This window comes from Carcharodon carcharias, chromosome 32, assembly GCF_017639515.1.
Source record: "Carcharodon carcharias isolate sCarCar2 chromosome 32, sCarCar2.pri, whole genome shotgun sequence".
Lineage (NCBI taxonomy): Eukaryota > Metazoa > Chordata > Chondrichthyes > Lamniformes > Lamnidae > Carcharodon > Carcharodon carcharias.
In genome coordinates, this window is record NC_054498.1 from 20,003,516 (window position 1) to 20,030,709 (window position 27,194).

The following is a 27,194-nucleotide window of genomic DNA, read 5'->3' on the forward strand; positions in this document are numbered from 1 at the left end:
GAAAAGCCATATATTCAAAATATATCCAGAAGTCTTCGACAAGGCTTTACACTGGAAAAGGAGATATCAGTGGACATTGACCGTTCACCTTTGGCTGCGACAAACAAAAAGCAAAAAAAATGTAAAAATAAAAAGGGGTTTGAGAGAGGAAAATATTAAATGAGGAGCTGGGGAGAATCTGGGTTGGAATGGATCCAAGCAGTTTAATGACAAAGCCCTTCCATTGACTGTATCACAGTCACATGATTGTCATTGTGCATCAGTAATCAGGTACTGGAAGATACAGGTGGGGATGCAGCAAGGAGGGGTGGGTGTGGGGGGTGGGTAGGTGAAGGTTACACTCATGCATTTTTATGATCAAGATTGCATAGCTGTTCAGGGAATGGTCTTCACTTTCTCCCTCGTACTGGCTCTGTGCTCTGCCCCATTGTTAGCAGCCAGTTAAAATCTGTCCACTGCCAGATTGCAAATGCAGGGAGTAGAAAAACGGATCCTGTCATGATAACAATGTGTGCTTGTGAGAGTCACCTTTTTTGTGTGTGTGTGTGTGTGTGTGTGGTCGGGTTTTTCACAGCAAGTAGAAAAAAAGGCCAGGGAGGGTAGAGGGCAAGGGGTAAAGGATTCAAGTTTTGCACTTGATCTACCTGCAAAACAGGCGAGAATATCTCTCAGGAGGGATGGGATGAGGCGGACTTTCCTTATCAGTCCCTTCATCATTCAATAAACAACCTTGAGTGAACATTAATACTTTAGACATCTGCAGCAAGCAATTACAAAACCGTGAAGAAATAGAAATGTTTCCTTGCAACCGCGATAAAGCGCCACTGCCTGTCCTGATAGAAAATACTGACATTAAAGAGTTTTTAGCCCTAGAGATTTTCCTGTGCTTCCTTTAGTGTGTACTGTCTGCACCTTTTCACTTTCATTGTCCGTCTTGGCCTCCAGTAGAAATTTCTAGAATAAACTTCTGAAACATGGGAAGGCGTCAGGAGATTGCTAGATGCTCTGGAATGTCCATGTCCCGGTGAAAGGCCCCATCGCCACCGGTCGCAGAGGCCTCAAAATTGTCAAAGCGCGGAGCTGAGCGCAAGAAACCTTCAAGTTATCGGCAATCCGGCCAGGCCCCGTGCTCGGTCCGGCAGACGAGGGGAAGAGTTCCCACTGGCTCCGTGTCTTCAGCTGAATGGGCTCCGTGTCCCACCAAAGGGTCCTGAGAGGTCATGGCATCAGAGGGCAGCCAGCCTCGATCTCCTGTGTACCCATCTCGTTGCCTGTTCAATTGGTGCTCTTCAGATCCGAATGTGGAAAGTGCTGGAGGGATAGAAGAGATGGAAAATGCAACTGAATAACGAGTTGAAATTTGAAATCACTATTGTTCTTTGAGACACACCCCCACACCACCACCACCAACCCCCCCCACACACACACCACCCCCCCACACCCCCACCGTCTCCACAACCACCACATATCAAACAGCCTCGTCGTGATTAGCAAGTCACCTTAACAAGTTCAGGTCTCGATCACTCCCTTACAGGACCTGAGCACCTACCTGTTCTCTGATGGGAGTTGACTCTCTTTGCCTGACAGACATTCACATTGGTAGCAGAGACTTTTTTAAAATCCATTTGATGGGCTGTGGGTGTCGCTGGCAAGACCAGCATTTGTTGCCCATCCCTAACTGCCCTTGAACTGAGTGACTTGCTCGGCTATTTCAGAAGGCAGGTAAGAGTCAACCACATGGCTTTTGGTCTGGAGTCACATGTAGGCCAGACTAGGTAAGGATGGCAGATTTCCTTTCCTAAAGGGCATTAGTGAACCAGATGGGGTTTTACGACAATCAGTGATAGTTTTAGGGTCACCATTACTGAGGGCAGCTTTTATCTCCAGGTTTTTAAATTAATTAATTGGATTTAAATTCCACCAGCCGCTGTGGTTGGAAATGAACCCATGTCCCCAGACCATTAGTCTGGGCCTCCAGATTAACAGACCAGTGACTACGCCACCAACTCCCCCCTAAATTAAACTGATAGGGCAATGACGAGACGCTCCTGAAATCTGGATCTTTTCTTCTGCAACTGCACTCCTTCGAAGATGGGCCCAATTAATATTGGGTGAGGAAGGGGTTGGTTCGAGTTCTAAGCAGAATCTTTCTTGCTGACATTGGGTAAAACATACAGGGCATTAAAATCAATGGGAAATCCAACTGGTGCAACTTCTGTCTGTGCACTGCTACAAAAATCAAGAACATGCAACCACTCCTCCAATCAGGTCCAGTCTCTGAACATTCTGAAAATATTGCCATTTATCTCCCTTTGGACACTCTGTATTCTGTGTCGAGTTGGTCTGGACACTGCATCCACATGTAATAATCAGCTCCTAAAGCAGATCCTCTTTTCACAACAAAAGGACCTCAAGGAGGATGAAGGAAATATTTTACGGACACTCAGATAGCCTCATTGAGAAGGGGACAAATTGGCATCAGTGCTTGGGAGGAACCCGCCACAAACTGTACCATGTGACAGTGCCTCATCCAACACAGTCCCAACACAGTCGGGAACTGACCGCACAACTTCTGCTGCAGAGAAGCAACGAGAGCAGAAGGCGGGAGAGCAGAATCTTGGCTCAAGATACCCCTGCCACCCTAAGACCCCTCACCCCTGCAACTTCCTCAGGGCAACTCTTGTCCTCTCTGCCCAAAGAGCTGTGGCTCCAGGGTTGGCCTGCCAAGTCACCTGAGGGCACACAAATAATGAAGCCTGGATGACATCTTCCTCATTTCCAAGTGATGCCAATGATTGTACACAGTCTCTCCAGCGAATCTATCTCCCTATTTGTAATATGATGGCTCCAGATGGGCTGCACAATTCGACCAATGTAGACAGAGAACAAACTTTTCATGAGAAGAAGAGCAGAAAAAATAACATGTAAAAGTGTTGCTTAAACCGAAAAAGAGCTGCCACCAAACCTATTTAGAAATAAAACCCACAGGGTGCTTGTATCTTGAATTGCACAGTTTGAGGTTGCTCTCAGACATCCAAACCAGGGCTTAGGGATATAATTGATTCCCCATTTTGATGTCCTAACTTTACGCCTTCCATTATGTAGCAAACTCACAGCAATGTTGGAAGCAGGGGAAGTAGAGTTGTTTGGGCTTGGGAGATTGTCCATGGTACAGACTGAGGAGCTGCGAGGTGCACAACCAAAAGCAACACAGTGCTGCCACTGGTGGGAGGGTGAAACTGCACTGTGACAAGCTTACATAGACAATTCCCATTATAAAGTGAAATAGATGGACACAGAAGTGTAGACGTAAAGTGCTTGTCGACATCACGGAGGGAGTTTAGCACGTTGCCCCCAGGGTGGATGGGAGAGGGTGGGAAGGGGTTAAATTGTTTAAAATGGAAAACCCAACTCCAACCCATCTTGATATGACTAATCTGGTTTATTTGGGTCAGTTTTGGAGTCTGGTGAGTGACCTACTCTCAAGGGGCCAGTAATTAATGATATTACATCAATGAAGTTCCATGCCTCAGCTTCTGGCTGCCATTTGGATCGAACAGCTTTGGGCAGAGATTCCTAAGGTTCAGGAAAAGCAGCAGCTAAAGGGAGGTGAGAACAGTCAGGTCAAGAAATTAAAATGTCTTTCCAGCTCTACAGGGGAGCAGGATTCCTTCCCACTGGCTCCGTAAGCCAATCGGCCCTGATCAACTGAAGCAATGATCACCATGATCTTCAGACTCTTCTATGTGATCATCACCACCCGCCCCCCCAACAATCTTTCCCCCATGATCTCTCACAACAACTTATATTTATATAGCGCCTTTGACAGAACAAAACATCCCAAGATGCTTCACCAAGGAGCATTATAAAACAAAGAACAATACTGAGCCACATGAGGAGATATTGGGTCAGATGACCAAACGCTTGTCAAAGTGATAGGTCTTAAAGAATGTCTTAGAGGAGGAATGTGAGGTAGAGAGGTGGAGAGGTGAAAGAGAGAATTCCAGATCTCATCCTTGATCTCTCCCATGTGACCTGGCCCTTAAGTCTCTCCCCCTCCTCTCCACAAATATCGGGGCTAATGTTAAGCATAAACTCTGTCGATACAAATATTTTTTCTCGTTCTCGCCATCTTCCTTTCACTGTCTCCCTCTCTCTCTCTCTCTCTCTCTTTCACAATCTATCAGATTTATAGCTATTGGCTAAAATAACACAAACTCACTCTTTCTAGAGGTTTGGATGGAACAAGCGCTGGACTAGGGTGTTGAAATGCTATTTTTCTTTTTGGGAGGTATTTTCAGTTTCTGTCTCTTGCGACTTTTGCCATGAACATGGAATGAGTTGGTAACAATGATTTCTCTATTCTCACAGCTAGATTAAATTAGTTAACATCGCGGGGGGTGGGGGGGGGTGGGGAGGTGGGGAGGTGGGGAGGTGGGGGGTTTACAACATAAAGCATTGCACAAGGCATCATCTTGTTACACAATTTCTTCTGTTATTTCTTTTCCATTTCCTGTTTTGGATAAATAAAATTTACACAATGGGGTAATTTTCCATGTGTGGAATTAGTATTGGAAAACCACAGGAAACCAACCATTTCATGCTCAAAGCTTGGTTCATAGTGCACACAATTGAGCTTCTTGCAACATTTGTTGTGTAATACTGTCCGTAATTTTGGCAAAGTTAATCATATTCAAATTTATCCTAACCCAGGCACTTTTATTTAAATTTATCCACATTTATTCTAATCTAGGTGAATTCATTCTAATTTAGGCAAACTTATTCTAACTTAGGTGAATTTGTCCAAATCTGGGCAAAAGCATTTGGACCTAGGGAAATTTAATTGAATTTAGGCAATTTGTTTTCAAATTTAGGCAAATTTATTCTAATCCAGGCAAATTTATTCAAACAAAAACAAAAATAGCTAGAAAAACCCAGCAGGTCTGACAGCATCTGCAGAGAGGAATACAGTTAACATTTCGAGTGCGTATGACTCTACAACAGAAACTTATTCAAAACTGGGCAAGCTTTGCACCTAAGCAAATTTATTCTACTGCATGTGATTGGCCCACAGTTACTAGGTGACTGATTTATGGACAATTCCTGCCGACCCCACCTTTCAGTTTCTTATTGGTTGGAACAGACCAGGGAAAGGTGGAAACGAGTGAAAAGGAGCAATTGTAGGAACATTATTAAACAATAATTCTAACAGTTTAAACCTCTGCCTCTTACATGCAACTCCCTGCTTGTCTGGATAGAAAACAGTCTAAAACTCTGTGGGGGTTGATTGCTGCCTCTGCTTGAGTGAAGCTTAGGGAGGAGAGTAGGGTGGCGATGGATGGAGGCATTGGGGTGGGTGGGAGTTCTGCGTGCCCTCTCATAAACCCACCTAAACTAACCTCAATTATTTTCAATAGGGGAGGCTCCAATTCCAATCCAACTCTCCTCTTTACACCCTGTCCTGACCTAATTCAGACGAATACATAGACGTTTTCATTCCCCCCCAGGTCCCAAGTAAGATGCCCAATTCTGGCAGCAATGACTCGTTGATCAAACAAAATTGGTAGCCTAATTGTACCTGAAGCTAGGAACCCACATCTATTGGGACGCAGCCTTTAAGGGACACACTTTAGCAATGACCCACTCATCATGGTGTCATGTTTCCCTTTGGCCTCCTGGCCAGGATTTCTTATGTGTTGAATTCAAGAGGAGGAGTTGTTTAGAAAAAGTTCCAATCATTTTCATGCCTGTGGCGTCTGAGACCTAACCCTTCAAAGAAATAACATTTCTGGCTCCCACAACCCTCCTGTGATGAAGATGCAACCCCATCAACTGGAAGGCCACTCACTGCAGTGTGAAATCATGGAAAATACAATTGTACTAACAATAACAAGTCTTTGGCAGGGCAAGTTGTTTGGACTGTTCAAGATGTATAGGGGATCTCTGGCTTTATAAATGGAGACTGCAGTAGAAGAACAAGGAACTTATGCTGCACCGTTACAAATCACCAGTTTGGCCTCAGCTACAGTGTAGGCATCACACTTAGGACAAACTTCAAGGCTTTGGAAAGGGTGAAGAGGAAAATTATTCGAGGGATAAGAAGCTTCAGTTATGTGAAGAGACGAGAGAGGCTGGGATTGATCCCCTTAGAGCAGAGAAAGGTCTGGGGAAATTCAATAGAGGTGTTCAAAGCTGTGGAGAAGTTTTGACAAAGCAAAATGGGGAGAAACTGCTTCCAGTGGCAGGAGGATGGGTTGCCAGTGGGACGTGGATTTAAGACAACTGGGAAGAGAACTCAAGGGGGAAGATAAGGTTTTTTATTAATGCAGTGAGTCATTGTGATCTGGAATGCGCTGCCTGAAAGGGCAGTGGAAGCAACTTTCGAAAGGGAATTGGATAAATATTTGAAAAGGGAAAAAAAAAAAGTTTCGGGACCATGAGGAAAGAGCAGAGAGTTTAGAATCCTAGGGTAGCTCTTTTAAAGAGGTAGTGCACACACACGATGGGACAAATGCTGTACGCTTCAATTCATTTTCATTTCAGTTTAGACATGATCAAGGAGCATCTTTTTTCATGATTACTGAAAGTTAAGGATGTTGATAGACTGCGGTATCTGTAGTACAGTCCATTACATTTGACAGTTTCTCTGTAGATACACAGCAATGGGCTGTTAGTCTAGTGGCAATATTAATGTCCCTGAGTCTGGGGCACAATGTTCAATTCCTCCCTCCTAACAGTCCCAACAGGTGGACACCCTGAATTCTGGGTTGACATCCAACAAGGAGCTTGTGTCTGGTGCCCCCCTCTCCCCATGGATTGTGGGAGCCAATAAAACCCTCCCGCGTACAGAAAAGAATTGACTTGGGGGTGTGGGGCAGTGGAGATGGTGGCGCAGTGGGAATGTTACTGGACTAGTAATCCAGTAGGCCAGCCTACTCCTCTGGAAGCATAGGTTCAAATCCCACCATGGCAGCTGGTGGAATTTAAAATTCAGTCAATAACCTGGAATTGAAAAGATAGCCTCAGATATGGTGACCATGAAACCATTAATGATTGTCATAAAAACCCATCTGGGTCACTAATGTCCCTTTAGGGAAGGAAATCTGCCATCCTTACCTGGTCTGGCCTACATGCGACTCCAGATCCACAATAACATGATTGACTCTTAAGTGCCCTCTGAAATGGCCTAGCAAAGCCAGGGCAATTAGGGATGGACAACAAATGCCAGCCATGCCCATGTCTGATGAAAGGAGTAAATAAAAAGATGGACACACAGATGGGAGGAGTATTTGAAAGGCTGTCAGCTGGCTCAGCAGCCTGTGAATCCTTCACACTACCTGCCAAGGCACACAGGGAGATAGGGAAATAACATTGTGCCATTTCCTTGTCAGTGAAACCATTACAGGCCAATTTGGGACACAGAATAGCATCAATTTCAGGAATGATTTACAAAGCAATTTCCTCGAAGTCCAATACATGCAGCCTTGTAGAGCAGATGAGGCAGCGCCAAGTCACACTGCTAATGCCAACATTAAGCTAGTTAGGGACACCCGGGGTTATAATTTAGCATGTTAGAATGAAATGACTTGAAGCCATAGAGGAGTCTAAAGCGGGTATAAACCCTCGCTCTTTATAGCAGACGCTACAATAACCGTTACCTCTGCTCAATGAGTCTGTAGTTTAACAGCCTGCAGGCATTTAAAGAAAAAACTTGTATTTATGGAGTGCGTTACATACACTGTTACATACACAGACTTATTTTTGTAGTATAGGGCGGAATCGAGCCAGATTTGCACTAGGTGCGATAACAGGTGGGTAAAACATGCCGGTTGTGATGGTGGGTTTTCACGCTGTATCATCCCAAACCCGCCGCATCAAACGGAGACACGCCATTTCCATGGCAGGTGGGCTCTCATGGTCCTGTCCACTACCACCTCGCTGCTTCGCCACGCCGGGCACCATATTTAAAGTCCAGTCCCGCGCACACATCTCAGTTCTTCCACCCCCGCCCCCCACCGACTGCTGCAGGGAAGATGTCCACAAAAGGCAAAAAGACTGCAGCCCCCAAGTTCATGACATGTCACTGAAATGACTTTTTTGGTGCTGCTACAGGATGAATGATCTCATCCATTCTGCCAGGGTAACTCACTCTTCTCTTCGTTCTCAACTCGCACACGCACAAACCCATCACACTTCCACAGGGATCTCACACCTCAAGGGACAACAGCACTAACTCTCACACACACCCTCACATCTCCATCAGGCTCATACCCTCTGGAGCTCACATCATAGAACCATAGAAAAGTTACAGCACAGAAGGAGGCCATTCGGCCCATCTTGTCCGTGCCAGCCCGAGGACACCCAGGTGCCCTTTCTAATCCCACCTTCCTGCACCCAGCCCATAGCCCTGCAGCTTACAGCACTTTAGGTGCAGATCCAGGTACTTTTTATAAGAGTTTAAAGTTTCTGTCTCTACCACCAACTTGGGCAGCAAATTCCAGACACCGACTACTCTCTGCATAAAAAAAGTTCTTCCTCATGTCCCCCCTACACCTTCTGCCACTTATCTTGAATCTATGTCCCCTGGTTCTAGAATTCTCCATCAAGGGAAATAATTTTATCCTGTCCACTTTATCTATTCCCCTCATAATTTTGTACACCTCAATCAAGTCACCTCTCAGCCTTCTTTGTTCTAAGGAAAATAACCCCAACCTATCCATTCTCTCCTCGTAGCTACACTTTTCTAACCCTGGCAACATTCTTGTAAACCTCCTCTGCACTCTCTCCAGAGCTATTACATCCTTCCTGTAATGTGGTGACCAAAACTGCACACAATACTCCAGTTGTGGCCTCACTAGTATTTTATACAATTCCAACACTATATCCTTACTTTTATATTTTATACCTTTGCCAATGGAGGAAAGCATTCCATATGCCTTCTTTACAACCTTGTCTATTTGAACTGCTGTCTTCAGGGACCTGTGTACTTGTACACCAAGATCTCTCACTTCATCTACCCCTCTTAGTATATTCCCATTTATTTTGTAATCCCTGTAACTGTTTGACCTCCCTAAATGTATGACCTCACACTTCTCTATGTCAAAATCCATCTGCCACTTTACCGCCCACTCCACCAACCCATCTATATTGTTTTGGAGATTATGGCTATCCTCTACACTATTCACTACTCGGCCAATCTTTGTGTCATCTGCAAATTTCCCAATCGTGCCCCCCACGTTCACATCCAAATCGTTAATATATAACACAAACAGCAAGGGTCCCATCACCTGTGGAACACCACTTAAGACAACCTTCCATTCGCAAGGGCATCCATCGACCATTACCCTTTGTTTCCTGTTACAAAGCCAACCTTTTATCCAGTTTGCCACATTACCCTGAATCCCATGGGCTTTTACTTTCCTGACCAATCTGCCGTGTGGAACCTTGCCAAATGCCTTGCTAAAATCCATGTACACAACATCTACTGCACTACCTTCATCAACCCTTCTTGTCACTTCCTCAAAAAATTCAATCAAATTTGTGAGGCAAGACCTTCCCTTAACAAATCCATGCTGACTATCCCTGACTAGTCCATGCCTTTCCACATGACAGTTAATCCTATCTCTCAGGATTGATTCTACTAATTTGCTCACCACCGATGAAAGACTAACTGGCCAATAATTGTTTGGCATTTCCTTTGATCCCTTTTTAAACAATGGAACTACATTTGCATTTCTCCAGTCCTCTGGTACCTCCCCTGTATCTGGTGAAGATTGGAAAATCATCCTCAGGGCATCTGCTATCTCCTCCCTGACTTCCTTCAGCAGCCTCAGAAACAATCCATCTGGCCCTGGTGACTTATCCACTTTCAAGGATTTCAGCCTTTCGAGTACTTCCTCTCTCTTTATGACTATCTCATCCAATATCTCACAGTGCTCCTCCTGGACTACTATATCTACATCCTCCCTTTCCTTTGTAAACACGGAGACAAAATATTCATTCAAAACCCTTCCCACAGCTCTGCATCTACATACAAGTTTCCATCTTTATCTCTGATAGGTCCCACTTTTTCCTTAACTAACATTTTAGCATTAATGTATTGGTAAACAATCTTTGGGTTATCTTTAACTTTACTTGCTAATCTTTTTTCATCCCCTCTCTTTGAATTTCTTATTTCTTTTTTTACTTCGTCCCTGCACATCCTATATTCGTCTAGGCTATCTGCAGTGCTTAGTTCTTTGTGCCTATCGTACGCTTTCTATTTCTGTTTGATCTTCCCCTGTGTTCCTCTAGACAAGCAGATTTGGCAGCACCACTCTTATTTTTGTAGGGGACATGTCTACTTTGTACAATTAGGATCTCGCTTTTTAGTGCATCCCACTGGTTTTCCACTGTTTTATCCTCCAGCAGTGCTGTCCAGTCCACCTCAGCCAATTCCCTTCTCATTTCTGCAAAATTTGCCTTCTCCCAGTTCAAGACTTTTCCTCCTGCCTTATCTGTCCTTTTCCATGGTAATGCTAAATCTAACTGAATTGTGATCACTGTCCCCGATATGGTCGCCAACTGTCACTTCACCCACTTGTCCTTCTTCATTCCCCAAGACTAGGTCTAGAATTGCATCTCCTCTCGTTGGGTTTGTCACTAATTGTCACTAATCCTGCCCATGGCTCTGCTCACCACACAAACATTCCACTCAGCGCCATGTGTCCCGCTCACACTCTCTCCATCTGTTTTCATGCAGGAGAAGCTGGCTCACATCAGCAGGGAGAGGCCCCAGACCAGGGGGTGGACTGACCCACATTAGGTCCCTCACTCACTTTGAGGAGTGAGCCATCGTGCTGACTGGTGAGGGTGTTGACCCTGCCTGTGGTGATGGTGAGGTCAGCGGTGAACACCCTCGTGAGGATCCTGCACCACATCATCCCTCTCTCAAAGCGACTGTGAGTGTCTCTCTCTCTCCTGCTTCTGACTCTGCTGCCAGGCACTAATTATCTCTACTTTGGTTCACAGGGAGCTCTGCCAAGAGACTGACACCCTCAGCCAGCCAGTCCCTCAGCTCCATCCATGTCCTCACCTCCAGCCAAGAGGACACCTCCTCCATTGAAGAGCTGGGAATAAGCAGCCTGGAAGGCCTGTCACCGCAGAGGGAGCAGCCAGCCCATGAGTGATTTGGAGGGAGAAGTGTGTGTGTATGTGTGTGTGTGTGAGTGTGGCAGGGCCTTTTGGAGCCTCGTGCAAGCCTCTCCCTCGCACGTGGATCCTTCACTTTTCATTCTAACCTCAATGTCCTGAGCACTTTGAGTGCTGCCTGCTGGGGGTCTCTTTCAGTTGTCCGTCTGAGCTGACCTGCATCTCCACCCACCCACTGATCCCACCCCCATGCAGCACCTGATCTCACCCACCACGAATCTCATTTCACTTTCAGGTTTGGACAGCGTGGTGGTGATACAATATTTCATTCACTCCCCCATCCTTTCCCCTCCCCCAGTCACCTATTTCCCTTCCCCCATCACAGTTGACCGCCCCCCGGCATCACCTCCCACCTCCCCTCTGTGACCTGCCAGCCACAACTTTTCCTTCGGGGACGTCCAGGTGAACGTGCACGTTCCCTTCCTTCCCGAAATCTCCACCACCGTCCACATTCACCTCCCCGACCTCCTTATTCCCACTCCCAGGGTCTCTGTCTGCCTCTGAATCCCCACCAACCACCCTCACCGTCCCTTCTACCATACCGTCAAACCCTCACCCTCCCACCCTACTGCCTCACTCTGCCCTTGGTCAATCTCATCCTTCCTCCATCCCACGCCCACACTCAGTTCGGTCCCCAGGAGACCGATGTGGACACATCAGACCCCTCCCATGCATGTTCACCTGCACATCCCCCCTCCGGACCCCTTCCCTCCTCTGCACCCCTCCTCCCCCCCCCAGACTCTCCTCCCACTTAGTCCCTCCCCCTCCCTGATTCCTTCCTCCACCCTTACCTCTTCAACAACCCTTAGTCCCTCCTCCTCCCGACCCTTTCCCCCAGCCTCACTTCTTGCTCCAGCCTTATTCCTAGACACCTCCTGACTCCTTCCTCCACTCTTACTTCTTCCTTAACCCTTTCTCCTTCCCCTCTCCGCACCCATTCCTCCACCCCTGGACACCCGCCCCTCTCTGCACTCCTTACCTTGAACCTGCCTCCCCCCCCTTACACCTACCTCCCTAGTTGCAGTCCTCTACCCCCGTTACCCCCTCCTCCCGTTCTCTCCTCCCTCTCCCAATCTCCCCCCCCCAACTCCTTCATTCCACCCCTCCCAACCTCCCTCCTTCCTAACTCCTTCATTCCACCCCTCCCAGCCTCAAACCCCGCCCCCCGACACCTCTTTCTCTCCCAGTCAATCCTAGCCCTTCCTCTCCAACCCTCTTGACCATCACCCAAATTCCATGAGCTGCTTTGCAGCGGAGCCGTGCCTATGAGAAGCTACCCAGCATGCCATGGACGTTCCTCCAGTGTGCTGTTGCTGTCGGGCTCCAGCATCTTCTACTCCTCAGACGTCCGTGATGCGAGCAAGGCCCTTGTGGTAAGTCTCAACTTCTACATGTTATAGTTATCAAGACGTGTTCTGCAATGGTGGTGATACAATATTTCATTCACACCCCCATCCTTTCTCCTCCCCCAGTCACCTATTTCCCCTCCCCCATCACAGTTGACCGCCCCCTGGCATCACCGGTGTTCTCACCCTGGTGGGCAGACAATCCAGCGGAAGGATGAGTCCGACGGGCTGGCCTTATAATGATACGCTGACGTAATACAATGATGTTCCCCATGTCCGAGGGTGGGGAATGCAGCCCACCATTGATGGGTGGAGCGGACGATCGCAAACTGGTCTCACAATGTCATGAAACTAATTTTTGGCCTTGTCACCATATTGTCCACTCACACCAATGAACAGGCCGGACTCCAGCAGGAATGGAAAGGAAAGTTGCTGCTGTATTTGCTGATAACAATCTTAAAGCCTTCAGCATGAGTGATTTAATTACTGAAGTAAATTTAAAACAGTTGTATAATGTTGGGGCAGACTTTAATATCATGGTTTGAAAAAAGAGTTAGATGCCCCATTGGACAATTGTAGCTTAAGGTGGATTTTGATAGGACAGTACGATCTTGTCAATGAAGCATCCTGCCCACCTCGGAAGGAAGGGTATAAAAATCATAGCAGAAAGTGTTGCTAAAGTGTGCAATCGACAAGATGTTCACAGCTTACTGGGTGATCTTATGAATAACTCCTTCTAACGCATATATGACTACTGGGTGTATTCTAATGGGTGTATTGTATTTTTAAAAGATATTCCCACTGATTCTAGTAAAGACATTGGTGTTTAATTTGGGCATTGAGTGTTGCCTCATTATTTCTCATAGTTCTCATATCTGGACAGTACAGTAATCATAAAAGTAGAAAGTTAATGTCTTACAAAACCTACATTATTTTACAGAATTAAAATTGGGCCCATAACCCAAAAACCTCATGGGGCGACATAAAGCTAGCAAACCTGATTGGCTGCTCATTATAGAACCACCACCCCCCTCCCCTTCACACTATTTCCATTTCCATTCTATCATTGCATTTTTAAAAATTGGCTCTTGGAATGTGAGCTTCGCTGGCAAGGCCAGCATTTATTGCCCAATCCTAATTACTCTTGAGCAGATGAGAGGCTTGCTCGGCCATTTCAGAGGGTAGTTCAGGGCCAACCCCCATTGCTGTGGGTCTGGAGTCTCGTGTAGGCCAGACCAGGTAAGGACGGCAGATTTCCTTCCCTGAAGGACATTCGTGAACCAGGTGAGCTTTTATAACAATTCAGTAGTTTCATGAACATTATTAATTAATTGAATTTAGGTTCCCTGGCTGCCATGTTGTGTTTTGTAGTCATGTCTCCAGAGTATTAGTTTGGGGTCTCCGAATTACCAGGCCAATAACATTTCCACTATGCTACCATCCTCAGTTTTGTTCTCTCCTTTCATGGGAGATGGGCGTTGTTGGTAAGGCCAGCAGTTGTTGCCCATTCCTAATTGCCCCTGAAGTGGTAATGAGCTAACTTCTTGAGCCACTGCTGTCCATGTGGTATAGGTGCACCCACAGTGCTGTTAGGAAGGGATGTATTTGCAGGTATTTCTTTTTTCAGTTACTAACGCCCATTCACACCAGCACTTGATGAAGGCACGTTAGTTAGGGCAGATAAATCGATATGTCCAATTTTCTTAGCCTGTTTGCACTTGCGGTGCAGATCAGGGAGGGTGATGCACAGGTATGCCACTCTAGATTCCTGTTAGACGTAGTTCCTTGGTAGCATCCTTGTCTCTGGATCAGAAGGTTCTGGGTTCAAGTCCCCCTGCAGGATTTGCACATGAAAATGAAGGCTGACAGTCCAGTGCAGTACTGAGGGAGTGCTGCACTGCCAGAGGTTCTGCCTTTATATTCTGCTGCATTGACAGTTGAGCGATTAAGGTGTTGTATTAAGCTTGTGAGGGAATCTATATTTTAAAATTTAGTTTGTATGTTTTTGAGGCACACGCTTCCTTAAAACAGAAGATGAACTGAAAATAAAACTAAAAGGGGAGCAGAAAAGGTAAACACAGAAATGAGACTGAACTTCCCAGTCTCAAAGGAAATCAGGAGCAAGCTGAGATTGGGAAATCGAAACTAAAACTTGTTGAAAGATATAAAAGGTCACAGGTCAGTCCAAGCTGGGTAGTAGTAATTGCTGAATCCAATGGAGCAGAACAGAGAAGCTGAAGGATACTCAAGAAGAGGCTAGGTATAGAAGCTGAGAATAAGCAAAGAGAATAAAGCTGCTGCAGCTGTTTCTGTTGATGATAACATTGGTGAATCTACGCCATCCAGAGCGAGCTGAGCAGGTTCTGCAGACATGTGCCATTTGTGGTGAAGGCAATGCCCATTGAACCTGGTTGGTTGTGAGCTGCTGTCAGCTGGGATTGGACTAGATCCTAGAAGGATCAGAGCTGAAATTCCTTGTGAGGAAGACAAAGTTTGAAGAACTTTGTGACTAACTGTGATCACTACAACCTGGGTGGACTGCTGGGCCAATTTGTAAGACATGAACAAAAAACTGCGGATGCTGGAAATCCAAAACAAAAATAAAAATATCTGGGAAAATTCAGCAGGTCTGGCAGCATCGGTGGAGAAGAGCACAGTTAACATTTTGAGTCCTCAAGACCCTTCAACAGAACTAAGTAAAAATAGAAGAGAGGTGAAATATAAGCTGGTTTAAGGGTGGGGGGTGGGGTGGGGTGGGACAAGTAGAGCTGGATAAAGGGCCAGTGATAGGTGGAGATAACCACCTAATATCACCACCTTCAACACCTCTTTGTCCTTTTGTCTGTGACATATTTTGGTTATCTCCTTCTATCACTGGCCCTTTATCCAGCTCTACTTGTCCCACCCCCCCCTTAAACCAGCTTATATTTCACCTCTCTTCTATTTTTACTTAGTTCTGTTGAAGGCTCATGAGGACTCGAAACGTTAACTGTGCTCCTCTACGCAGATGCTGCCAGACCTGCTGAGTTTTTCCAGTTATTTTTGTTATTCTAAGATATGCCTTTGTTGTACCTGCCATTTACTGTGTAATTTTAGTTTATATTTGACCACAATTTGCCTGTTAACTCACGTTTAACGCATGTTAATTCTGGAGTATAGTGTATATAGTATTTAATGTTTGCTTTGTTGGCTGTTGTATAATAAAACTTCTTCTGTTTTAAACCATGGGCAGAATTTTCCAGGCCCAACACGCCGACTCGTAAAATGATGCGTGATGATGTCGGACGTGTGTCCCGATGTCATCGTGATATTTCATTCAGCAGGGGTACACCAGAGTCGGCTGCGCATCTGCCAAAATGTAAACGGCCTATTAAGGCCATTAAGAAATCAACTGAGCCACTTGAGAACGTTGTCCGCCCAACCTTAAGGTTGACGGGCAGGTGGAAAGCCCAAGCGCCCTACACGTTTTTCAGGAAACCTCATCCACCAGCGGGACAAGGTTCCCTGAAGCTTTTATGAAATAAAATAATTAATTTTCATAAATATAAAAGCATGTCCCCACTCATGTGACACAACCACATGAGGGGACATGTTTAAATAAATTTTTAACTCAATTCTTTAATTAGTTTAATATCCATTCGATCTCCCTGAGGCAGCTCTGTGCCTCAGGGAGATCGCTGCTCTCTTTCATGCGCATGTGTGAGAGAGCGCTGGCCCTGACTCTCTCTCCTCCCACCCCCCCCCCCCCAAACCCCCCCCACCCCCCACAACCCTGCCCGCACAGGTAGCACTGAGCACTGCCAGCCATGGATTACGCAGGGCGGGCCTTATTTGGCCCACCCACCCGCATAAAATGGTGGCACAGAGCCGATCGCCGCGGGCGGTGATCAGCTCCGCGCCTGCTCCAGCCCAGCCTGCCCGCCATAGGCAAAACCCTGACCCGTGGAATCTTGTGGCTTCGTGCTTTTAACAAGGACCTTTGACTTGGAATTTTTGTCTACTTTGAAAATGAAAGGTTTTGGTCTCTACCAAGATCGTAACAAATTCCAATGGGGTCTCCCCATGCAGGTTTTAACCCTGCCTGCTGCAGATCGTGTTTCTGGCAGGGACTCAATGGGCTGAATGACCTCTTTCTGTGCCATAATGACTGTATGTGCCCAAGGTCCTGGAATAGGACTTGAATCCATGACCTCAGAGGTAAGAGTGCTACCCACTGAGCCATGTCCAATGAAACTGTAGCCTGGCTTTCAGCGTTCACATATACTTTCAAAATAGAAACCGTCTGAAGTATTGAACCCGTCATAATCAGTCCACTGTGTAACCTCCACTCATTTCGTGTCCCTCCCAAACTCTCCCTGTCAGTGAGTACTTACCAGCTCACAAATTTGCTTCCCTTATTCGAACCTACCTGAGGAAGTCGGGTGCTCTGCCGATCATATTCTCGAAATCCGGATAATTAAGCTTCCCGTCACCATCCAAGTCAGCTTCTTCAATCACTTTCTCACACACCAGGGTCACCTCTTCAGGAGCGAGCTCCTCCCGGGTCAACTTATTGAGGGTCTTCTCCAGGTCGGACTTACAGATGAAATTGTCTGTGTTGAAGTCTGTATGGAGTGGAACGCAGCACGTTATGTAGATATACAAAAAATGGATAGGAAGAGACCAGGTTGTCCATCAAACCTACCCCACACTCAGTGGCATCGTGACTAGATGCTTTTCAGCTCTTCCCCACCCCACCCTTCACATGCAGGTAAACACCTGCGAGAGGTTAAATACTCTGGAGAGTTCCTCTCCGACTCCCTCGATCCAGGAAACACTGGCATCACACTCACTTTTAACTGTTAATCTACTATTCTACATGATTGTAATCTCTGTCCTAGTCAAGGACTGGTCCACCCCACCCTGTGAAGGCTTGACTGCTATAACAAACCTGATTAAATTCACTTTGAGGTAAAGGACAACACTGTTGCTTGTTCTAGCTCTTTTACATAATTGGACACAAGACACCAGTTGACGTCTTTGCTTTTGTCCTCTCTGCCTTTGTTTAGTAGACTGAGGATCCTGTATACCTTATCAATATGTAGACTGAGGATCCTGTATACCTTATCAATATGTAGACTAAGGATCCTGTATACCTTATCAATATGTAGACTGAGGATCCTGTATACCTTATCAATATGTAGACTGAGGATCCTGTATACCTTATCAATATGTAGACTGAGGATCCTGTATACCTTATCAATATGTAGACTGAGGATCCTGTATACCTTATCAATATGTAGACTAAGGATCCTGTATACCTTATCAATATGTAGACTGAGGATCCTGCATACCTTATCAATATGTAGACTGAGGATCCTGCATACCTTATCAATATGTAGACTGAGGATCCTGTATACCTTATCAATATGTAGACTGAGGATCCTGTATACCTTATCAATATGTAGACTGAGGATCCTGTATACCTTATCAATATGTAGACTGAGGATCCTGTATACCTTATCAATATGTAGACTGAGGATCCTGTATACCTTATCAATATGTAGACTGAGGATCCTGTATACCTTATCAATACGCTTTATCCTCTGAAGTCAGGAAGAACGAGGGGTGATCTCATTGAAATGTATGTAATCCTTATCGGGCTTGATAAGGTGGATGCTGAAAGCCCATTTCCCCTGGCTTGAGAGTTTAGAATTAGGGGTCATAGATATTATTGGTAAGTTCATGATACTGTTAAGACATACAGGTGAAGGGCATTGCGTAACTAAATACCTAGAGCTCTGAGTAAGAGGGGTGGCTTCCACAATGGGGGCCTGGAGTGCTTCATCGGACCCCAAAACGACATTGTGATTTTATTAGAAAAGTTTCTTTTGGAGTTTTGTTCCCGTGGCAGTGCCCCTTTAAGGGGCTATCAATTTTATTTTAGTTTACTTTGTTAATTTGCCTATTTGTTTACTTGCAATGCTGAAAAGATTATAAAGAGGGAAAAAAAGGAGAAGGAAAGATGAGGTAGAGGCGGTGTTTAGCTCCGTTTCTCCAGGTGGCTGGCGTGTGGATCAGATTCACGCTAACAGCATGGGGTTCGATTCTTGTTCTGGCTGGGGCAGAGGAGGGGTCAGCCTCCGCACGCCCCCACCCATGGTTAAAAAAAACCTCACAGCCCTTTTTTGTGGTTTGGCAAGTAGTTGCCCAAGGACCCGCCTTTGGGAAGAGAACTTAAGAGCTGAATCTCCACGTGTGCATTAAAACAAAAGCACGGGGCATGATGGCATTGTAGTAATGCTGCTGGGCTTGTGGTGCTGCTGCTGAGTTCAAATCCCACAAAGGATGTGGTAGTGGCTTTAAGTCAGCTGTCTAAATTAAGACCAGTACCAATTAACACTTGAATGAAGTAGAGGGAGGTTTGGTGGAGGAGGGAAGTCACACTTTTCTCACAAGAGCGGCAATTGGGACCCAGGGGTAGTAGGTAGGAGGCAGATATATATCTATAATGCTGCATTCTGTAAATAAATCTATTATCAAGAAAAAGGATTAGTGTTAAGTTTCATCCATCCCTGTCTTGGGGCTCATTTAACAATAGATTCAGGATAGTGGGGTCGACCATTTGGGACTGAAATTTCTTCACTTGGAGGTTTCTAGACATTTGGAAGTTTTCAATTTCAGAGAGCTGCTGATGAGCATGTTCAAGTAAATTTGGGCACTATGGGAATCCAAGGAAATGGGGATAATGCGGGAAAGTGGAATTCTGTAAATGTTCAGCAATGGTGGAGCAGATTCATGGGGCCATATGATCTACACTTGATTCTAATGTTCATCAAAATCAACCACACCACGTTCACTAACACTCTCCATTATGTTAATAAAGAACACAGTTAACCAGGCACATTTCCCCTTCAACAAAACAATGCTTGGTTTCGCTTGTCAACTCACGTTCTAATTGTCAATTAATTTTGTCCCTGATTGCTATCTCTAAGTGTTTCCCCAGCACCGATATTAGCCTATAAATTGACGGCTTTATTCGTCGCCTTTTTTTTAGGTGTGGTGTAATATTTGCAATCCTCCAGTGCTCTGCTCTCACTAAGGAGAATTAAAGATTGTGCACAATGCCTACTATCATGTCAACAGAACCCCAAGATATCACCTTAACCCTCTGGCAGCATGGCCTTGGTTAGATGCTGGGAGAGAGCCTGCAGCCTACAGTTTAAAACCTTCCTCTGCAAAGCCAGGGGAAGCAGGAGTCCTCTGCCAGGCCCCACGAGGGAAGTGTAGGCCTTCCCTCCCTGGATATCCTCCCTGCTTCCCGAAACACCGACTGTCCCAGAAACCACCCCCCCGCCCACCCCGTCCCCACATGTTGGCCCGACCTCCAGCTGTTTTGGTCACAAATTCAGCCTGTCCGGGCCATTAAAATTGACCGGACTTCCGGCCAGACTCTGGCTAGGCCGCATTCTCGTCTGTGAGTTAAAGGAGGAAGAAAACTGGTTCAAAATTTCAAATTCCAGCAAAAATCAGTAATACTGGAGTCTCAGTTTAAAGTACACAGGACCAGTTCGGACAAGTTTTACTGGTACCCTTCATTTCCCAGTTTTACTAGTTTTTCCTTTTCCATGAAAGTGACAAGGCAGATCCTCCTCAGGCTGACTTTTTGAAGAGATTATTTGTAAAGGTAAGTGTAAAGTCGGCGGCTGAAATGTGAATGTTACGAAATGTGTGACTACTGTAAGTGTGGTTTTACAGCAAGCAAGGTTACAGTTTTCTTGGACAAAGATCAACTTTGTATTCTGGCCCCCCCCACCCCCCTTCATGTTTCTGATTGCCCTGCTTTAAGTTTCTGTGTCGGTCTCGTTCTGCTTTGTTAAGAGAAGTCGCGATCGGTTCAATAAATAAAGGAAGTGGTTTCCCTGTACCGTAGATTTTGAAGGCGTAAATGGCCTTCAGCTCTCGAGGAGCCATTTCACTGAGTACCGAGAACATGTCCACAAAGTCATTGAAACTCAGATTCCCAGCACCGTCCTCAGAAAAGGTCTTCACTATTTGCTCTTTGAATGGATTCTCCTGTGAAAACAAACATGCTGGGTTTTGTAAACAAAAAAAACTTTCAATTTGCCTCCCTCACTCCGGCATCCTGCATCGGCTTTATTCCGATAGGGTTAACCCTCCTGTACCATTTCCCCCCCACTCTCACAGTATTCACTCACCAAAGGGTTAACATCCCACTCTCACACCGCTCGCAGTTTGCACTGACAAAGGGTTAACCCTTTACAGTCCCGCAGTGCTGTGTGATTGGGAATGGACAGCTGACTCTGCGATGATGCGAAATGTGGAGACTGGTTGGAAATATTAATTAAAGGAAAGGAGTGGGGCCCAGTCAGAATCACAACTCGTCTAGGTTACCAGTCCCAGATAAATATTTTTATGAAAGCCATAAAACTGAGAGATTTAAGTCCAAGGAGAGTTAAATTAGATGAAAGGGCAGGACCCCTTCACTCACCTTTACAGCAAGCAATTAAAAATAAATCTTCAATTTGTAGTAATGGTCTTTACGTGACATAATGCGATTTTGTTGCGCACTGCACTAGGTGATGTGTTCGAGAATTGGGCCTTTGCCAAGCGATTGCAGTAAAATCCACAAGGGGAGGGCGATAGTTTTGTTGATGGTGACGTTGGGGTCTGCACCTCAATGTCAGCGCAGTGCCCACGTTAGACCATTGCTCATCAGGTCAGTGCAGGTCTTAATGCGGAAGCTTAAAGCCTGTTAGAAGTTTGCAAACAATAAATAACTCGCCTGTCTCCCAGCATGCCTACTCACATCTCCTGGCAAGGAAACACATTTGGAAGGGGTGTATTTGCCTTTGCAAAGATTCCGACTATTTCCAAATCAATGGGTGGAATTTAATACCCTCTCTGAGGTGAGTTCGGAGATGGGGTCAGGGCTGTGTGGTGTTTCCACCTCCCCCCCCCACCATCTTCCCACTTCTACCATGATTGGTCCTGCGATGGGAAGGCTGGTGGATAGTCTTCCTGCCCCATCGCCTGTTAAGCAGACAATTAATGCCCTCTTAAGAACCTCACCCTGCAGCCAATGGCAAGGCAGTTGCCATGCGGGAAGACCACAAAGCAAACCCTTTTGGGGTTATTGAACTCCCCGGGGGAGGGGGGAGGGGGAGGTCCCTTCTTCACAGGCGCTCAGTGCCTGAGCCTGGGATCCAGCACCAGGAGAGGCCAGCCCCTGCCTTACAGCCGCCACACCTCCCCTCTCCCCTCCACCTGCCCCCCCTCCCCACTTCCCTCCCCACTCCGCAACCCTCATTCTGCCCTCACTCACCTTTGGCCTGGGCTTCTGGGCAATCCTAGGCCTCTCCCTGGGTGCATTGCCTGTAAGCCTTGTATCCAGGGCAACTGGTTAATGGGAACTCAGCACTGACCTTGCCCACGTCCTGAGATTAGATAACGATTTTTAAAAAAACACTTCTGTGGCTGCCATGATTCATGGCACCTTTTTGGGATTGTCATGGTTAATAAATAGTCAGTGTTCGTTTTCCAATATTTGGGAATAATGTGTTGATAATGAACGCAGTTCAATCAAATTATTGCTCATTCTCGCAAACTATCTGAACAGCTTGAGGTTGTTTTCTTAACCGATGCCACAATGGTTAAAGAAGCAACGTTGGCTCTTTGTGGTGAGCTGAGTCAACAGAGTGACTGTGTTTGATGCATTGAGGATAATTGGGTTGCTTAATGGGCAGTTTGTGCCTGTTTGCTTGAACTAAGCTGGTCCAATAAACAGCTCACTTATTCCCTGCCTGCCAGTTCATTACCATAATCATATTGCAACATCTTTATCTAATGTTCTTGAATAGGCCAATACATTTCTTAGGGTTTCGCTTGCTTTGACACAGTATTGTCATATCAATAAGTCATTTGCTTTATGAGGCCAAATGCACCAAAGCACCAGAGATTCCAGCTTAGCTCATCCTCCAGCAGTCTCTGTCGTCTTGTGTTAACAAAATGTTTATTCTTTTTGCGAGGAAGGTTTGCCTTTCTCTTTTCCGCTCAATTTTCTCCAGCTCTTCACTCCTATCCCAGCGTGGAGCTCAGTCTGTGGTCAGGGCGGGCGAACGATTTGCCTCCCAGCCACTGAAATTTCACCCTTAAAACCAGACACATGAGCACCCTGCAGTGTTCAGTGTTGCAGTGTTCTCTCTGTACCCCCCCCCCCCCCACCACCCGGCTGGGGGGAATTGTTCCGCCTCGATTTGCCACTTCCCACCCAGGCACGGGTACCTCAGTGTGGGGAGCTATGTGCAACATGGAAGGAGGCCATTCTGCCCATCGTGCCTGTGCCAGCTCTTTGGAAGAGCTATCTGATTAGTCCCACTCATCCTGCTCTTTCCACAGAAAAGACTGGTAGCTTTTTTTTTGTCCTTTTCAAGCATTTCTCCGATTCCCCATTGAATCAGCTTCCACCACCCCTTTCAGGCAGCGCATTCCAGATCCTAACAGCTCACTGCGCTTAAAAGGGACTTCTAATTTTCTCCCTGGCTCTCTTTTGATAATAATCTCATATCTGAGTCTTCTGGCTACCAACCCACCGGCCAGTGGAAACTGTTTCTCTTCATAGAAGCTATCAACGCTCTTCATAATTTCGAACAGCTCTATTAAATCTCCTCTTAATCTTCTCCGCTCTAAAGAGAACATTCCAGATTCTCCTGGCTCTCCACATCACTGAAGTCTCCATATCTCCTCTACACATGCTTCAAGGCCTTTACATCCTAAAGCGCAGTGAATAGAATTTGATACTCCAACTGAGGCCATGAGCAATGATTTATAAAAGTTTAGCATAACTTTCTCACTTTTTAAAAATTCTAAATTTCTATCCATATACCCAGGAAGTCTCTATGGGTGGGTCCAGAAAATCCCGGCCTCTGTGTTTTGAAAAGACTTGTCCTACCACCTTGTAAGACCCTGGGTCTGTCTGTAATTGTGCCATTTAATTTATATTGTTCCTCCTTATTCTTCTTTCCAAGTTGACCGGTTGTGGAGGACTTTAATGAGGCGACAGAGTCTTGCCTGCAAGCTGGAGAGCCGGCGAGAGACCCACGTTGCTAGCCTCTGTTGGGAAGGCCAGCCAAAACGCGAGCCAATCAGGCACTGAACAGGCCAGCAGGGGGCTTTCCATGGGGTCAAGAACCTGGAGGCGGAAAGCCCCTCCCGCCGAGAGCTGCCAGCCTATCAGAGGCCATCAGCTCTTATCTTCAGCAGCCACCCTCGAGATCCACCGGCGGCCCAGGGTCATGGAGTAACCCAGACCACAGGTGAGCGATGGTGGGAGGGGTCTCACGGGATGGGGGTCTCGGGGAAGGGGTCGTGGGGGTGGGTGGGAGGGGCCGCACCAGCTGCAAGGGCAGATGGGTAACTCCCAGTTGGCCTCCTTTCCCGATGCCGGGTCCCTCGATCAGGCACCGAGTGCCTTTGAACGTGGGAGCTCAGCCGCCCCACCCAGGAAACCACAGACAATCAGTACAGGCCTTACCTACTGCTCACTGTGTGACTACAGGCCTGCTCATCACTGGGTTCACACAGGCACTGGGATGAGGCATTTAGGTGGGCATTAATTTCCCCAAAAAAGGTTTTAATTGACGGTGGGGCAGAAAGGCCGTCCATGGGCCTTCCTGCCACAGGTTTCACTGGGTCCCCAACCCCCCCCTTTCCTGCCTGATTAAGCAACCACCCCCATCATCCCCCCACCCCCTCCCCATCCCATGCCATGGGTAAGGGCAGAAAATGCCAACCCTTGGTTGAATTTGATAGATCAGTAACCCCAACTGAGCCCCAGTATGAAGTCTCCATCAGGTTCCTAAAGCCAATGCTCCTGTAGAATAATAAACTCCTTTCTCTGTGTCTGCCTCCCACAACCTTGGGATGCTCTTCTGCAGTTTGGAAAAGTTACACTGTCCATCAGGGAGAGGACTTCGCCTAGATTCCCAGTGAGTCCCCCAGAACAACGAGGCTGTTCTGTTTCTGCAGGGAACACTGCAGCTAATTTGTGCACAGCAAGATCCCACCCCCTCACATAGCAATGAGACAAATGACCAGATAATCTGTTTCTGGTTGGTTGGTGGATTAAATGTTGCTCAGGACACCAGGAAGAACTCACCAGTACTTCTTCAAATTGTGGCTATTGGATCTCTTACATCCACCAAAATAGGGCCTCGGTTTAACACCGCACGGCACCTCTGACAGTGCAGCACTCCCTCAATACTGCACTGGGCTGTTAGCAGCTCGGATTATATCCCCAAGTCTCTGGAGTGGGACTTGAAACCTCAACTTTCTGACAGGAGTTGAGAGTGACTGAACCACAACTGGCATCTTGCTATGTCCTCATACACAAATCAATGGAAATATTTTTCGACCATTCACCTTCTAAAATGGGTCTTTTTCGGGTTGGCGAGCTGGAAATAGTGGATCAGTGCTGGGGCCTCAATTGTTTACAATCTACATCAGTGAGTTGGATGAAGGGACCGAGTGTATGGTAGCTAAATTTGCCAATGATGCCAAGATAGGGAGGAAAGTAAGTTGTCAAGAGGAGCTGGCAAGTCTGCAAAGGGATATGGGCAGGTTAAGTGAGTGGACAACAGATTGACAGATGGAGTATAATATGATAAATGTAAACTTGTCCACTTTGGCTACAAGAATAGAAAAGTGGCATATTATTTAAATGGAGAGAGATGGCAGAACTGAGGGATCTGGGTGTCCTGGTAGATGAATCACAAAATGTTAGTATGCAGGCACAGCAAGTGATTAAATGTTGTCCTTTATTGCAAGCGGAATGGAAAATAAATGTAGGGAGGTTTTACTGCACCTAGGGCCTTGCTAGCTGCAAGATGTGGTGAGACCACATCTGGAGCACTGTGTACAGTTTTGGTCTCCTTATTTGAATAAAGATATAGCTATATTAGAAGCAGTTCAGAGAAGGTTCACTCAACTCATCCGTGGGATGAAGGGCTTATCTTATGAAGAAAGGTTGAATAGGTTGGGCCTATACCCATTGGAGTTTAGAAGAATGAGAGGTGACCTTATTGAAACGTCTAAGATCCTGAGGAGACTTGATAGGGTGGATATCAGGAGGATGTTTCCTCTTACGGGGGGGAGACTAGAATATGGGCCACAGTTTAAGAATAAGAGGTCTCCATTTGAAGATGGAGGTGAGAATTTTTTCTCTCAGAGGGTTTTAGTCTGTGGAATTCTCTTCCCCAGAAATTCAAGGCTGAGTTAGACAGATTTTTGGTTGACAAGGGAGTCGAGGGGTAAGGGGGAGGGGGGGTAGGTGGCAAGCAGGCAAGTGGAGTTGAGACCACGACCAGATCAGCTGTGGTCTTATCGAATAGCAAAGCAGGCTCGAAGGGCCGAATGGCCTACTCCTCCTACATTCCTATGTAAAACCTGTCCGCCTTGTCCCCAAATAAAAATGAAATGCATCACAATCTGCGTGACCTTGAACTATTCCCTGCCTGGGATATCTTATTATTGGAGGGATTCAGTGTTAGAAAAGTACAATATATTTGATTAACAGTCTCTTTCTAGAAAGGGCTGTAATTCAAGGTCAGGGTCAGTCCAGCTGCTGAGACTCGAAGTCTCATTGTATTGTCGAGCTGTGTTTTGATTGAATTCTGAGCACAAGCGCCCTCCCCGACTTTCCCCAGTGCTTGATGCTCACAGTCAGTTCACACCCCCGGCTGGCAGCAATATGAACAGTCTACAATGGGTTTCCCACACCTGGAGGTGAGAGTGTAGGAGGCACATCACCACAGCAACTCAATGCGTTGTAATCAGCTATATTCAGGGAAGAACCTACATTTCTATCATGGCTTTACCGCACGACAGCTCACAGCTCCTTACAGCCAATGAGGTGCTTTCTTTGAAGCACCATCACTGTTGTAATGTAGGAGAACTGGCAGCCAAGTTGTGCACAGCAAGATCCCACAGACTGCAATGGCCAGATAATCTGTTTTTATTTTTTTTTTAGTGACACGGGTTGTGGGATAGATGTTGACCAGGACACAGGAGGGAGGGACCCCCACCCCCCGCATCTGCTCGTCTCCATCCCTGGCTCACAGTGCTTCTGGGGCAGCAATGGCCACAGACTGAGAGGCCTGGGAAGCAACCAGGATCATTATGGAGAATTAACTTTGCCACCTAAGCTAAGGATGGGGCCCAGTGGAGCCAAGAGCAATGCAGGTTGCTGACTCCACCTTTACAGCCAGGAGCAGCCGTCTATCAGACTATTACAGGCTGGGCATTGAGTCTCCCAGTGCACTAACACCTAGTGTACACCGCACAATGCACCAACTGTGACATTGCCTCTTGCACTACAATCAGAATGATTGACGAGACAGGGACTGGATTATGAGATTATGTAATTGGGGCCACGTTCTCTGTGGAAAAGGGAAGGCTGAGGGGTGAAACGATTGTTGTTTTTTGGACTTTGAAGGGACTGGATGATGTTGACCATGAGTTGTTTTCAGGGCCTGTCCAAGAGTAGCAACTACCCTGGGCAAACCTTCAGCCTTACCCCCAACGCCCACTCTCAATTCACTTCCACAAATAAATATTGTGCATTAATATGAGTAAGAATTCAGCGTTTATAATTGCAGATTT

The 27,194-nt window shown here is 46.3% G+C and overlaps 1 protein-coding gene across 2 annotated transcripts; it reads right to left on the bottom strand.

Moving 5' to 3' along the window:
- cib2 (calcium and integrin binding family member 2) lies at window positions 1-21,281 on the bottom strand. Of its 2 annotated transcripts, none has more exons than XM_041178197.1 (4): window positions 21,028-21,281; window positions 20,444-20,591; window positions 16,945-17,140; window positions 1-1,311 (listed from the first exon to the last, which is right to left on the bottom strand). In XM_041178197.1, exons 2-4 carry the CDS (start codon window positions 20,508-20,510, stop codon window positions 1,290-1,292), a joined length of 285 nt encoding a protein of 94 aa, XP_041034131.1. In that variant the 5' UTR covers window positions 20,511-20,591; window positions 21,028-21,281; the 3' UTR covers window positions 1-1,289. The 2 variants fall into 2 exon arrangements, with proteins under 2 accessions (XP_041034131.1, XP_041034132.1); XM_041178198.1 differs by lacking the exon at window positions 21,028-21,281 and adding an exon at window positions 20,735-20,806.
- Window positions 21,282-27,194: the final 5,913 nt, after the last annotated feature.

Excerpts from the sequence above, each read along its gene's own strand:
- cib2 (XM_041178197.1), bottom strand. The coding sequence starts at position 20,510 with ATGTTCTCGGTACTCAGTGAAATGGCTCCTCGAGAGCTGAAGGCCATT. Across the intron at positions 17,141-20,443 it reads TTACGCCTTCAAAATCTACG|ACTTCAACACAGACAATTTC; the intron begins GTACAGGGAAAC and ends CACTCCATACAG. Across the intron at positions 1,312-16,944 it reads AGAGCACCCGACTTCCTCAG|CACTTTCCACATTCGGATCT; the intron begins GTAGGTTCGAAT and ends CTATCCCTCCAG.